Below are 15105 nucleotides of genomic sequence, written 5' to 3'. Positions count from 1 at the left end.
CCCCTTTGGTATCTTATCACCCTGCAGGCCTGGTATTTTATCACCCTGCAGACCCTTTGGTATCTTATCACGCTGCAGACCCTTTGGTATCTTATCACCCTGCAGAACCTTTGGTATCTTATCACCCTGCAGACCCTTTGGGATCTTATCACCCTGCAGACCCTTTGGTATCTTATCACCCTTCAGACCCTTTGGTATCTTATCACCCTGCATACCCTTTGGTATCTTATCGCCCTGCATACCCTCCGGTATCTTATCACCCTGCAGACCCGGAATCTTATCACCCTGCAGACCCTCCGGTATCTTATCTCCCTGCAGACCCTTTGGTATCTTATCACCCTTCAGACCCTTTGGTATCTTATCACCCTGCATACCCTTTGGTATCTTATCGCCCTGCATACCCTCCGGTATCTTATCACCCTGCAGACCCGGTGTCTTATCACCCTGCAGACCCTCCGGTGTCTTATCACCCTGCAGACCCTCCGGTATCTTATCGCCCTGCAGACCCTCCGGTATCTTATCACCCTGCAGCCCCTTTGGTATCTTATCCCCCTGCAGACCCTCCGGTATCTTATCACCCTGCAGCCCCTTTGGTATCTTATCACCCTGCAGGCCTGGTATTTTATCACCCTGCAGACCCTTTGGTATCTTATCACCCTTCAGACCCTTTGGTATCTTATCACCCTGCATACCCTTTGGTATCTTATCGCCCTGCATACCCTCCGGTATCTTATCACCCTGCAGACCCGGTATCTTATCACCCTGCAGTCCCTCCGGTATCTTATCACCCTGCAGACCCTGTATCTTATCACCCTGCAGACCCTCCGGTGTCTTATCACCCTGCAGACCCTCCGGTGTCTTATCACCCTGCAGACCCTCCGGTATCTTATCTCCCTGCAGACCCTCCGGTATCTTATCACCCTGCAGCCCCTTTGGTATCTTATCACCCTGCAGGCCTGGTATTTTATCACCCTGCAGACCCTTTGGTATCTTATCAAGCTGCAGACCCTTTGGTATCTTATCACCCTGCAGACCATCCGGTATCTTATCACTCTGCAGACCCGGTATCTTATCACCCTGCAGACCCTCCGGTATCTTATCTCCCTGCAGACCCTTTGGTATCTTATCACCCTGCAGACCTGGTATCTTCTCACCCCGCAGCCCCTTTGGTATCTTATCACCCTGCAGACCTGGTATCTTCTCACCCCGCAGCCCCTTTGGTATCTTATCACCCTGCAGCCCCTCCGGTATCTTATCACCCTGCAGACCCTGTATCTTATCACCCTGCAGACCCTCCGGTATCTTATCGCCCTGCAGACCCTTTGGTATCTTATCACCCTTCAGACCCTTTGGTATCTTATCACCCTGCATACCCTTTGGTATCTTATCGCCCTGCATACCCTCCGGTATCTTATCACCCTGCAGACCCGGTATCTTATCACCCTACAGACCCTCCGGTATCTTATCACCCTGCAGACTCTTTGGTATCTTATCACCCTGCAGACCCTTTGGGATCTTATCACCCTGCAGACCCTTTGGTATCTTATCACGCTGCAGACCCTTTGGTATCTTATCACCCTGCAGACCCTTTGGTATCCACACTCGGAGTGAAACTGATCTATCCTCCTATGTTAGCTCTACCACTTTGATTTAATAACTTATGCGTAACATCAACGGTGTCTGACAGATGAGCATGTGAGATCAGCTGGTAGATTGTGGTACACTGGCCAGACTGATCATGTTCTATAACATCTATAGAGGAAGTCTGACGAGAAAAAGCCATGTCAAGTTCTATGTGCTTCCATCTTGTTTGCAGAAAAAGGTACTTTCTGTAAATGACGAATTTAGTGTTTCAAGAACTAGCCTGTACACAGATTTTGACAAATAATACTACCTCAACATTGTTTTCATAGTGAATACTGAAATTTTCACTAGCCCTTACCGTTACATAAAATCCGCCAGTCCTTGGCGTCAAGCTAATGAAATTGTATGCCACTTAGAATTCAAATAATTTACTCTCTGTGGCTGAATTTACCTATCTCCAACTCACACTAATGAAAGTATCTGCTTATGATATTCTAAACATGATCAAAATTATACATAATTGTGATCTCAATTAATATATAACATTTGTGGTCCCACGCATTTTTATTTTTATTTAATTTAAATGAGCATGTTGTCAATTTGAACACAGCAGTTATGTGGATAAGTTTTTACCATGAAAATATCATTTGATTTTCCACACAAACAAATATTTCCTTTCAACACTTTCATTCAATGCATGCCTTACGTCACTCTACCACAATTGGTACATTTTGACAGATTTACAGTGATATTTAAAAATTCAGATCTTGTATCTGGAATATTTCTTGATTCTTAACAAAGACTATCAAGGGTGGTTCATTTTCAGAAAAAGTTTTGATTCTAAGTGATTTATTTTAGAAAAGAGAATGATAAACTCCCAGTGAGATTTCGTCCGTTTTTCGGCCATGATTAGTACTCAAATTGGTACACCATATCACAGGCTATGAAATTTGTTTTTATTTCTAATAGTTGATGTGCCGATTGCAACAAAATATATTGCTTTTATATATTTACACTTTCATATTATCCAGTTATAAGGACCAAAAATCAAAATTTTAAATTAACCCCTTCAAAATCTTCCAAAATTTCATCGACATACATCGTTTTTACTGGTTTTATGATGTTTACTTTGAAGTCATGATGTACTCTTAAAATATTCCTGAAAATTGGAAGTGGAAATACTGAATATCTATTTTGTTATACTGTCAGAGGAAAATACTCAAATTTAATTTAAAAGTACTATCCAAACCATTTTCTGAACATGTACCAATTTGGGTAGCATACCAACCCATTTGGGTAGCATACCAATTGTGGTAGAGAGACGTTAGTATGTAAACTGAACAAGAACTTGAGAGAATTTGATGTTAGGACCAGACTTACCAGCCCATTGACTAGGCCCTTACTGTATCCAAGGTAACAAGACTTGACATGTGACCCAACTCTCGGCAACAGGTACTTCACAAGGGATGTCAACATGGCCGCCTCCTTACGGATCTGAAAACAAATACATTTAAAACATTTTTAATAATCTAAAGTGAATCAAATTTTAGGATTACAGTTTTTTTTCAATTATAGGTTTTGGTAGAATACAGGTAATAACCAAATTGATAACATACATGCATGGTAGACCTGTGATAGCAGATTATCTTGGTTTCAAATTAAAGATATAAGTTACAATCAGATGATTGATATATACATTATTGTCAGCAAGTATTTTCATGATGATAAATATAGATTGTATACAGGTTCATATAGCACAACAATTGAAATGTGTATACAGTGCAACATTTAAATTGCTTGTATAATTTCAACTCATTCACATTCACTAGACAAATGCATTTCAATGGTTGTGCTATATGACCCTGTATAGAGTTAATAGCAGGTATGTATACAATCAAACAGAATTGTATTTCCCAATCCCCCCAGTACTTTAAACGTAGTTTTTATGACAAAATATGGGCATTGGAAAATAATCATCTAATCAGATGATTTGTGTAACTAAAAGTTCCCACTTTTGTTCACACTTGAGAAATATATCTATAGTTTTCTTGTGTTTGGCTAATAGCGACATCTATTTTGACGCCTTATATAAGTACCAGATGAAAACATACATTCTGTCAGCAGCCACAGCTATATAGTAAAACATAAATAATTACTTACCTGTTTATCCTCTGTGCACTCGTCATCTACAGAGTTATCGCTGTCATCTCCTCTCGACTCATCTCGATCAGCATCTTCATCTACCATCTCATCTGACAAGACATCGACCATCAGCTCCTTGATGACATCCACCTTTTCCTCTTCCACATCACTGTCCAGCCTTGGGGCAAATGACCACTGGCCTATAGAGTGGACACAAAGTTACGTGTATTGGTATTATTGCCAGTACTTGTACTACAATTCATAAAGCTCAACATCTGGTTTGAAAAAAAACGTCTAACAAAAGGTCTACCTGTCTGATCAATTACAATGATGATTTTAAAAAGAAACCTGTTAGAAGATTCCTTTTTTTAAATTCTCATGCTTAGTCCATAAATATAAAGTAATAAAGTATACATCATACATTTTAGTGTACAATACATATAGACTAAGGATCATCAAGTCAAATCCTTGAAGATTTTTGAAACATTCTAACAAACAACTATCAACTTTGTGGGAGGAAACAATTGTACAAAAGTATATTATTTTATCAAACAACATGCAAACCAATCATTAAATTATTAAACCTTTCATAAATTAAAGAACTTCACACGACAACAGTTATTATTGGGTCAATAGATGTAAACACAAAAATTGTTCATGTAAAATTTTATTATCTCCCTTTGACTACCATGTCCGTTCAAACTCCCTGCAAATGGCTCCTAATCAAGCCGTTTATAACTGTTTCAAATCTAACTTCTCATCAGGTTTAATAAATAGTTTGGTAAAAACAGCCTAATTTCATGTTCCAGTGATCAATTGATATAATTTTGCATTTTGTCACAGACTTGGAAGAACTTTGGAGATACTTAAGCTTAATCTTTAAAACCATATATTACAGTATTTTCAATGTTTACACTGAACTTTTTGAGTGTGTTACATGAGTTAAAAGAGTTACAACAAAGTTGGTTTGAGCAAAGAATCTATGCTTGAGCATGAAAAACATTTTTTAAGAATATTTACCCTGATCAAATAAGTAAGGTTTGGTTCACAACTTTCCAGTATGGCAATTTCAAGTTTTCAATGAGGGATTAAAACTTTTGGAGGAGTCTTCTGGACAAGATTATATCCACAGACACAGATGGACAGACAGAACTAAATCAGATAAAGGTATACTCGAATCAAAAATATAAACTACAGACAGACCGAAAACCTGATTGAAGTGTACCCCAACTAACTTTGTTGCGGGGAGAATTATGTATTTTACCAATAGACCACTGCACAGGCAGTATGGTTTTCCACAGGGATCCATCAGTAGCTAGCTCGTTCCAGCGCTGGGATACTTGAGCACAGTGACTGAGCTCGCGAGGGTTGAGATGAGAGAAGATTTTCAGCATCAGTTCTTCTGGAAGAGTGTCTATCCCCTTGTACTCCTTCTCTGACTTCTCCAACTCTTCCTTCTCTTGGACTTCATCACCTACGAACCAAACAAGTTGAGCAACATCTCTAAACTATTATGTACAAATAGGTCAACTGTTATTTGATTAGGTATTTAATGTCTTACCATCAGGACTAAGAATGTTCTGTGTCACACTAATTTATATCCCATCAACTCACTAGTTCTACCCCGGAATCATGCTTGGTAATCCCAGGATGAAAGCAATTTTTCCATTATAAAAATGTACACACCGGAATAGAAGAATGTTACCTTGACCTTTGACAGGAAATTTAAAACCAAGCAGGGTTTCTTCCAGGGTATTAGGTGAAAAATAGCCTACATAAAGTTTGGAATTCATTTTAGAATAATGATTTACTGTGACCTTGACCTTTAACCCAAATTTCAATAGATTTTTTCCTCACTTTACTATTTAGCATTCAGTGAAATTCATTAATACAGCTAAAAACTTGCACAAGTAATGTTCCAGAAACCTACATGTACAGACAGACAAACAAAAGGAAGGACAGGTTAAACTTCAACTGCCAAGGGATAATGAAATTATGTGTACCTTAGTAGTTGTTATAGAGTTTACTTCACTGTGCATGAGTACCGATTAACAACAGTCTCCACCGAGACTTTACTGAAATAATTAATCATATGAAGAACCCTGGATGACCCCAACTTTTACTATTTATACTTCCTTATACATACACATCAACTCATCATCTTCCTCCAGCTTTACTTCCTTCTGTCCTGGGTTTATTGAATGATGCATCAGAACTTCATTCTTAATGTCACACAGCTCATCATAACTGAAGTACTCAATCAGCATTGGCTGAAATATCTGTAACATAAATTTCATCGCTGTAGTTCTGACAAGCAATGTCCTAACTAATATCATTGGTTTAGAGCGGTCAGGAGATGACTCAGATTTTCTATATATGAGTCAGTTTTGCATGAGGGAGCAACATTGTCAGGTGGCATCGATACTCTCTGCTATAAAACTAAAAGAAAAGACATTTTTCTAGCGACAGACATCAAAAATTCTGAAAATGATGTTTTGCAACTCGATTGTTGTCGTCTAGTAAGGTGATGATAGTTGCCTCCCCTGTGCTGAGACAGAAAAGGTTAAATAGTCAGTCAGCCAATATTCAAAAGGCAAATAAAACTGCTGCCAAGTAATTACTAGTAACTAAAAATTAAGTATATTTCAATGTTGTAAGTACGAGGGTCACCATCTGACAGCTCTAAATCATTTTCAATTTGCGAAAAAAGGGTCATCGATGCAATGAACTTGTTCTATAGTTAGTTACTGGGTCTCTGTAAAGCCATGGATTGTCATTAAGATATAATGGAGACTCAGGTTGTCCTCCCACCTCCTATATATCTTACTGATACTATATAGTTCTATAGAAGACCAGTTGACTAGTGTTTTCTCCAGATTTGCTAAGAAAGGGGGGCATTGGTCATGTTCAGTAGGTAGCCTTTCGGAAAAGAGAGCATTCCACATACCGGGAGAAAACACAGTGACTATATAACTAAAAATGCCATACTTTGATACAGCACCTTAAAAAAAAGTCATAAAATTGGTACATCAATTGACATTCTCATTCATTTCTTAAACAGAAAAGAAATCTGTCAAAAAGAGAAAGACTTTTATCTATTCATCCAAGGGACAAGATAGACAGATGGTAATAATTTTAAGGAGGTATATTGTGTTTGATGAGGTATTCACTGGCAACACATAAACTTCATTCAGCCTTTTTTTTTTTTGGAAAATGACCTGATTTTGGTAGATATGTTTTGGTTTACTAATTTTGGATAGATATGTAGCATGTGGCATTGTTGTCATCATACATTATGATGGAATATTTGTATCAATTTATCCATGGTTATGTCTTGGCCACAGCTAGTAACTACATGCATACAAGTTATTCTTTGATGATGTCAAAATACTCGGTTTATTTCCAACATGATGGTCTTAAGATTTTTTGAGGTAACAAGATTCAGTTGCGTTTGATTTCGAATGTTAAATTGAAATTTCTATAAAATAAAACAGTTTGAAGCATACCTCCTCTTCCTCCTCCATGTGAGGCAGGAAGCTGCTGGTAAACTCCTCCAGTGCAGTCCTTAGTTTGATCCCATAGTTGATCCTATCAGCATCAGTCTTCTCGGTACATTTGTACCCGTCCTGGAACAGGTTTAACATCTCTGTCAGTCTGTTGTCCGAGTGACAGTTACAGACAGCATGGTTCTTTATGGACAGACACTGGAGTTTCTCTTTGAGTTTCTTCATGATGAACTGGTTCTCCACTTGCTCATGATTGTAGAACTCCTTAAAAGTGTTGCAGAGGTTCTCCAACAACAAAGTCAAGTGTCCAACATTTGTAAAGTTGATATCAGACATCTGAAACATTTAATAAAACTTTTTTTTTTGAAATTTCAATTTACTACAAAACGTTTTATTCTTGATATAAAGTGTGGGTTTATATTTCAAATAATTTTTAGCATTTTATGGGAAAAAGGCCTTATACTACACATAACTACGTCACAGTAATACACATCAACATCGCTATACATAACTACGTCACAGTAATACACATCAACATCACTATAAATAACTACGTCACAGTAATACACATCAACATCGCTTTATATAACTACGTCACAGTAATAGACGTCCACATCGCTATACAAAACTACGTCACAGTAATAGACGTCAACATCGCTATACATAACTACATCACAGTAAGACACATCAACATCGCTATACATAACTACTTCACAGTAATAGACGTCAACATCGCTATACATAACTACATCACAGTAATACACATCAACATCGCTATACATAACTACATCACAGTAATACACATCAACATCGCTATACATAACTACCTGACAGTAATACACATCAACATCGCTATACATAACTACTTCACAGTAATAGACGTCAACATCGCTATACATAACTACGTCACAGTAATTCACATCAACATCGCTTTACATAACTACGTCACAGTAATACACATCAACATCGCTTTATATAACTACGTCACAGTAATAGACGTCCACATCGCTATACATAACTACATCACAGTAATAGACGTCAACATCGCTATACATAACTACATCACAGTAATAGACGTCAACATCGCTATACATAACTACGTCACAGCAATAGACGTCCACAGCGCTATACATAACTACGTCACAGTAATTGACGTCCACATCGCTATACATAACTACGTCACAGTAATAGACGTCAACATCACTATACAAAACTACGTCACAGTAATACACATCAACATCGCTTTACATAACTACGTCACAGTAATAGACATCAACATCGCTATACATAACTTCGTCACAGTAATACACATCAACATCACTATACATAACTACGTCACCGTAATACACATCAACATCGCTATACATAACTACATCACAGTAATACACATCAACATCGCTATACATAACTACATCACAGTAATAGACATCAACATCGCTATACATAACTTCGTCACAGTAATACACATCAACATCACTATACATAACTACGTCACCGTAATACACATCAACATCGCTATACATAACTACATCACAGTAATACACATCAACATCGCTATACATAACTACGCCACAGTAATACACATCAACATCGCTATACATAACTACATCACAGTAAGACACATCAACATCGCTATACATAACTACTTCACAGTAATAGACGTCAACATCGCTATACATAACTACCTCACAGTAATACACATCAACATCACTATACATAACTACGTCACAGTAATACACATCGACATCGCTATACATAACTACGTCACAGTAATACATATCAACATCACTATACATAACTACCTGACAGTAATACACATCAACATCGCTATACATAACTACCTGACAGTAATACACATCAACATCGCTATACATAACTATGTCACAGTAATTGACGTCAACATCGCTATACATAACTACGTCACAGTAATCCACATCAACATCGCTATACATAACTACGTCACAGTAATAGACGTCAACATCACTATACATAACTACGTCACAGTAATTGACGTCCACATCGCTATACATAACTACGTCACAGCAATAGACGTCCACATCGCTATACATAACTACGTCACAGTAATTGACGTCAAAATCGCTATACATAACTATGTCACAGTAATTGACGTCAACATCGTTATACATAACTACGTCCCAGTAATACAAATCAACATAACTATACATAACTAAGTCACAGTAATTGACGTCAACATCGCTACACATAACTACGTCACAGTAATTGACGTCAACAGCGCAATACATAACTACGTCACAGTAATAGACTTCCACATCTCTATACATAACTACATCACAGTAATCGACGTCAACATCGCTATACATAACTATATCACAGTAATTGACGTCAACATCGCTAAACATAACTACGTCACAGTAATAGACGTCCCCAACGCTATACATAACTGCATCACAGTAATACACATCAACATCGCTATACATAACTACGTCCCAGTAATAGACGTCCACATCGCTATACATACCTACGTCACAGTAATTGACGTCAACAGCGCAATACATAACTACGTCACAGTAATAGCCGTCCACATCGCTATACATAACTACGGCACAGCAATAGACGTCCACATCGCTATACATACCTACGTCACAGTAATTGACGTCAACATTGCTATCCATAACTACGTCACAGTAATAGACGGCCACATCGCTATACATAACTACGTCAAAGTAATTGACGTGAACATCGGTATACATAACTACGTCACAGTAATACACATTAACATCGCTATACATAACTACGTCAAAGTAATTGACGTGAACATCGGTATACATAACTACGTCACAGTAATACACATTAACATCGCTATACATAACTACGTCAAAGTAATTGACGTGAACATCGGTATACATAACTACGTCACAGTAATTGACGTCAAAATCGCTATACATAACTACGTCACAGCAATTGACGTCAACATCGCTATACATAACTATGTCACAGTAATAGACGTCCACATCACTATACATAACTACATCACAGAAATAGACGTCAACATCGCTATACATAACTATATCACAGTAATTGACGTCAACATCGCTACACATAACTACGTCACAGTAATTGACGTCGACATCGCTATACATAACTACGTCACAGTAATAGACGTCCACATCACTATACATAACTATGTCAGTAATAGACAGCTTATTGGGAATTTAAAGCATTGAAACATAACTGTTTTAGATAAAGCACAAGCTCTTCCTCAACCTCAAACCCAGGTCTTCGGTACCATATGTTTCGGTAGATAAAATACCAGTGACTTTAACCATTAGCCAATATTTACTGGTCATGTCTTGATAAGTTTGTAAATCATGATTGACTATAGCTGCTACAAGCCATTGTAGATCAACATGATATGATAAAATTTTCAAGAGGGATTAAGTTGGTCAAGAAAAGCTTGCTGCACATCAGCTTTTGTGATTCAGGATTATTCCTTCAATATCACACCAGGTGACTAAAGGATTCTGTAAAAACAGTCATCAGGCCACAATATAATGGGTGAATGCATAGCAAGTCTCCCAATTTGGACAGGTCACTCCTGAAAAAATGATGATGACCCAAAAATGCAAGCCGGTCATTCACCCAAGATTTTCATTTTAGGGTGCTTCTTTTATGCATTGCCCAGTCAACAGCTATGATACAGCTGGCCGGGTATACACATGAAAGTTATTAGTAGTACTAGCACAGCTGTTACATCCCCTTAGCCCTGCATCCTCAATCATCACAAAATCTCTAGTTAGCATTTTATAACAAGAAAGATGTAAGAATATCAAAATACTGCACTAGATTTTATGGGGCTTTTTAGTACAAGTCTCAGAAAGTCTGGAAGCTTGTCTGACAGATATCAGTATCTGGATGAATGCCAACATGCTTAAACTTAATCAGGAAAAGACGGAACTAATCGTCTTTTCCCCAAAGTGTCAGCAAACAATGGCTCTCCAGCTCAAGGTTGGTGCCAGAACTATTGAGACTGTTCCAGCTGTTAAAAACCTAGGGGTATACTTTGACAGTTCTCTGAACATGGAGAAACAAGTGAACGCTATTGCCAAATCCTGTTACTACCAGATCAGGAACATCGGCTGTATTCGGCAGTTTCTAACTGCAGATGCATGCAAGATTTTGGTGCATTCACTTGTTACCTCTCGGTTGGATTATGGTAACGCCCTGCTCTGTGGTATATCTGACAAACTAACTAGTCGTCTGCAGAGGGTTCAGAACACTGCAGCACGGCTAGTTACTCGTACTCGAAAGAGAGAGCACATCACACCTGCGCTTTATTCGTTGCACTGGTTACCTGTACGATACAGGTCGCAGTACAAAATTCTGGTATACACATACAAGGCACTGAATGGAACAGCTCCTCAGTACCTGTTACCCTGTATCAGCCGTCAAGATCACTGCGGTCGGAGTCAGAATCTTTGTTGTGTGTCCCAAAATCTCGTACTGTGACCTACGGAAACAGATGCTTTGCGAGGGTTTCGGCTACACTGTGGAATAGCTTACCATCTGCTATTAGGAAGTTCGAATACCTGGCCAAGTTCAAGATGGACATAAAAACTCACATCTTCACGTCTGCATTTTAGAATCTGTGCAAAGACGTCATGTAAATACCACCCTTTTATTTGTTCAATTATGTGCACATCGCTTGTTAAATGTATGAAAGTGATTGCAAGCCTTTGTTGTTTGTTTTCACAATTATAACCATTACTATTATCCATATGTTGTAAACCGCCTTAGAGTAATTTTACAAATTATATAGGGCGCTATATACATGCTGTATATTATTTTTATTATTATTACAAATCAAGTGGTCAAACTGGACATTTGGAATTGACTATGAACATGGGGATAGCAAGGAAACATTATTGGCAATACAGACAACACATACATTCAATAACTGAAATATTATTTTCAATAAATATCCCTTTAACCCCAATTCAAGGATATGCATTGTTTTAGTTTTTAATCATCTTCATAACAATTGTTAGAACAAGAATTAACTTGCTAGTAATGGGTGACAGGGTCTACACAAAGGTCACTAGAGAGAAAGGTAACTTACCCAGTCATGAATAGATAACTTTGTACATAAGAAAACACTAACAAAACAAGAGAAATTGATAAAAGATAAACAAATTGAAATACAAACATAAAATACTAACATAGGATAAATCTGCTAATGTATTCCAAATAAAGATACAATTGAAAATCGGGGCAAGCTAGACTGGGGCTGGACTTCGGGTAGGTATGCCTTCATTCTCGGGCTTGTACACTTTTCGGGATTAGGGAAAAAATAGTAGTGAAAGGGGTGGTAAAATAGGTCGGTTGTTTTCATAATATTCTGCTTTCGAAACTCAAATGACTGGGTTTTGCAACTGAAAGACCTACTCGTAAATGTCATGACGCCATAAAACCATGGGCATAGTGCAATGACAGATGTGAAATTCAATGCGAAGGTTCCGAACAACATATTTAGTTTTCTCTATCAAAGAAAACATTACATTCGTAACTTTATGATGGAATCCATGACAGAACTATTTCTCGTGTCATCATTCTCACATTATTAACTGCTATCTATAAGTCACGTCATCGTCAACAAATGTACGTGTATTTTGTCAAATCATTATAACTAAACGAGTGTGCGTACCATGTTTAAATATCTTTGCACCAATTCCTTCATTCTAGAATGAGGAATAGTGAAAACGTCGACCTCAGCAGGCCAGGATTTCGGCGCCATGTTGTGTTTTGATAGGAAGTATTGAAATCTCGAAAAGTCTCGTGGAGCTCTCGTGTGACTGTGACGCGTCGTGTTGCTATGGTCGCTCGAGCGGTGTCGCGGCATATCAAAACTTTGCAAGATTAGGTAGTCTTGTACAGCAGTTTCATAACTTGAAGAATCCGGGCGGAACACACAAGATGGCCCGAAATTATCCTGCGAATACGCAGATACAAAAGTTTTTGGAAGAATCATACAACAAGGAGCGTGATACAAGATTATCTTGGTACTTCAGATCGAACAAAACTACTTCATTGGCAGAGTCCAAACAGTCTGAGGTTGCCAGAAGGAAAATCCAATGCGCACCGAAACCAGCGGAGGATCTGTTCAACAAGTTACCAGAAGACAGAAAACCACAAAAATTCAACAAGAAAAAGTCAAATTTCCAAGATGTTCCATTTAGAGAGAAAGATAGTGGTGAAATGTTGAGTGTTGCGATGCATCCAGTTACTACACAAGTAAGGAGTAAGCTGTACGATGGATTCACGAAAGAAGGCAAAGGTCGGTACCAGTATCTGTGTGACAGATACAAGGAAAGCCCAGAGGACAAATTCCAATTCCCTCTACTTAGCTCATGGGAATATGGATGGAGGTTGGGAGATGTTGTGAAGAAAAGTGAAATTAAGAAACCTCCATTTGGACGTACTAGGATAGTGGCAGATACATTTTACACCAGGACTGGTATTCCTAATAGCCCTGCTGTCGATGTGTGAAGGTAACTTATTAACGATGACAATTAATTTATTTCTGAATTAATTATGAAGTCTTCTGCAAAAGTATTATGGAGAAAATAAAAAAAACTAAAGCATTTTGTGATATCACCTATGTCAATTGTTCCTGTGTCGTCGTGTCAGTGATTGTATTTCGTGTATGTAAACTTATGCTTCTATGGATTGTGCGATCGTTCCCGGTACTGTACCATGCTGAAAATTGTTGAGCAGTTTTATTTGAGGAGAAGGAAATACCTGGAGATTCTAGTGCTTAGAGAGATGGGAACGTTACGTATATTACATCGGTTGGATCATAATTGTGATAACATTCTGTTTTATTGTTTGTTGAATATATATATATCGGAGTGAAAATATGTGTCGATTACTTTTTATAGCAATCAATTATTATTGGAATTTTTGATGTTTGTCAAATTTTATATTTAAAAATTCACGCCGTTAAAATCTAATTGTATTTGCTCAAAGTAGCATCGTCTAGTAGATTCTATTTATTGTTCGTGTGTCTTGTTAATTATAATGCAATATGAAAATGTGTACATATCATATATATGTATTGTGTGAACATATTATACCTAAGGTTATACATATCATGAACGATCAGAGAAAATTCATCCATTTCTCTTTTCAACCCCTTATTCAGTGCCGTCCGTCCAAAACTGGCAAATTTTGTCCTATATCCAATGTAGATAATTAGTTGTACATAAAATGTTTACCTGTACATAAGAAGGTTTATTGGCGTATAGTTCTTTATAGTCTTTAGTATCAATTACAATATAGATGTTTTTTTACATGTATATTACCAGCTTGACACAACAAAAAAAACCTCTTGCATAAAAACTGTAAAAAATGATTTCTAGTTTGATTCTTTTTGTCTTCTGTTACATTATGGAACATAATATATGTTCCCTAATGAGAAAAACACAATAGCCACGTCAATTATTCAAAGTTTATCTTTCGCCTATATTGATAGCGTGATCAATAATTGAAACGACACACTGACATACAACTTTGCGACTGCTCCGTAGTTTTTAACTGAAACAGCAATTACTGAACCCTTTTGACCCGTTTGCGTCTGCCGTTTTCAATTTTCCGCTTGATGATAACTAAGACTAGCACCGAATGAGATTTACCGTGCATGTACTTACACGTATTGAAATTACGTGAGAAAAGATATACTTTTGGATTTTAATTTATCTCCGAAAATGATTAAAGAAATCGGTTTCGTTCCTGTACATTTATACTGGCACTTGAGAAAGGGCTTAATCAAATGTGTATGTATATATATTTACCTGTCCTACGTGAACAGAAAGGTATAGATCGATACATGTGTCCG

The 15105-nt window shown here is 37.6% G+C and overlaps 2 protein-coding genes across 2 annotated transcripts in view; one reads left to right on the top strand and one right to left on the bottom strand.

Moving 5' to 3' along the window:
* LOC110443821 (F-box/LRR-repeat protein 5-like) overlaps positions 1-13110 on the bottom strand; it is a 91778-nt gene extending 78668 nt beyond the window's left edge. The window contains exons 1-6 of the mRNA XM_021488244.1: positions 12916-13110; positions 7233-7568; positions 5873-6005; positions 4991-5200; positions 3745-3926; positions 2965-3078 (exon numbers count right to left, since the gene is read on the bottom strand). Of these exons, the coding sequence (XP_021343919.1) occupies positions 2965-3078; positions 3745-3926; positions 4991-5200; positions 5873-6005; positions 7233-7568; positions 12916-13110 (1170 nt within the window). The remainder of the gene's footprint in view (positions 1-2964; positions 3079-3744; positions 3927-4990; positions 5201-5872; positions 6006-7232; positions 7569-12915) is intronic.
* On the top strand, positions 13075-14553 carry LOC110443823. Its single transcript, XM_021488245.1, has one exon. The coding sequence runs from the start codon at positions 13185-13187 to the stop codon at positions 13755-13757; it is 573 nt and encodes a 190-aa protein (XP_021343920.1). The 5' UTR covers positions 13075-13184; the 3' UTR covers positions 13758-14553.
* The last annotated feature ends 552 nt before the right edge of the window (positions 14554-15105 follow it).

Source organism: Mizuhopecten yessoensis, unplaced genomic scaffold, assembly GCF_002113885.1.
Source record: "Mizuhopecten yessoensis strain PY_sf001 unplaced genomic scaffold, ASM211388v2 scaffold716361, whole genome shotgun sequence".
NCBI lineage: Eukaryota > Metazoa > Mollusca > Bivalvia > Pectinida > Pectinidae > Mizuhopecten > Mizuhopecten yessoensis.
This window is presented reverse-complemented; position numbering and strand designations above follow the sequence as displayed.

Excerpts from the sequence above, each read along its gene's own strand:
- LOC110443823 (XM_021488245.1), top strand. The coding sequence starts at position 13,185 with ATGGCCCGAAATTATCCTGCGAATACGCAGATACAAAAGTTTTTGGAA.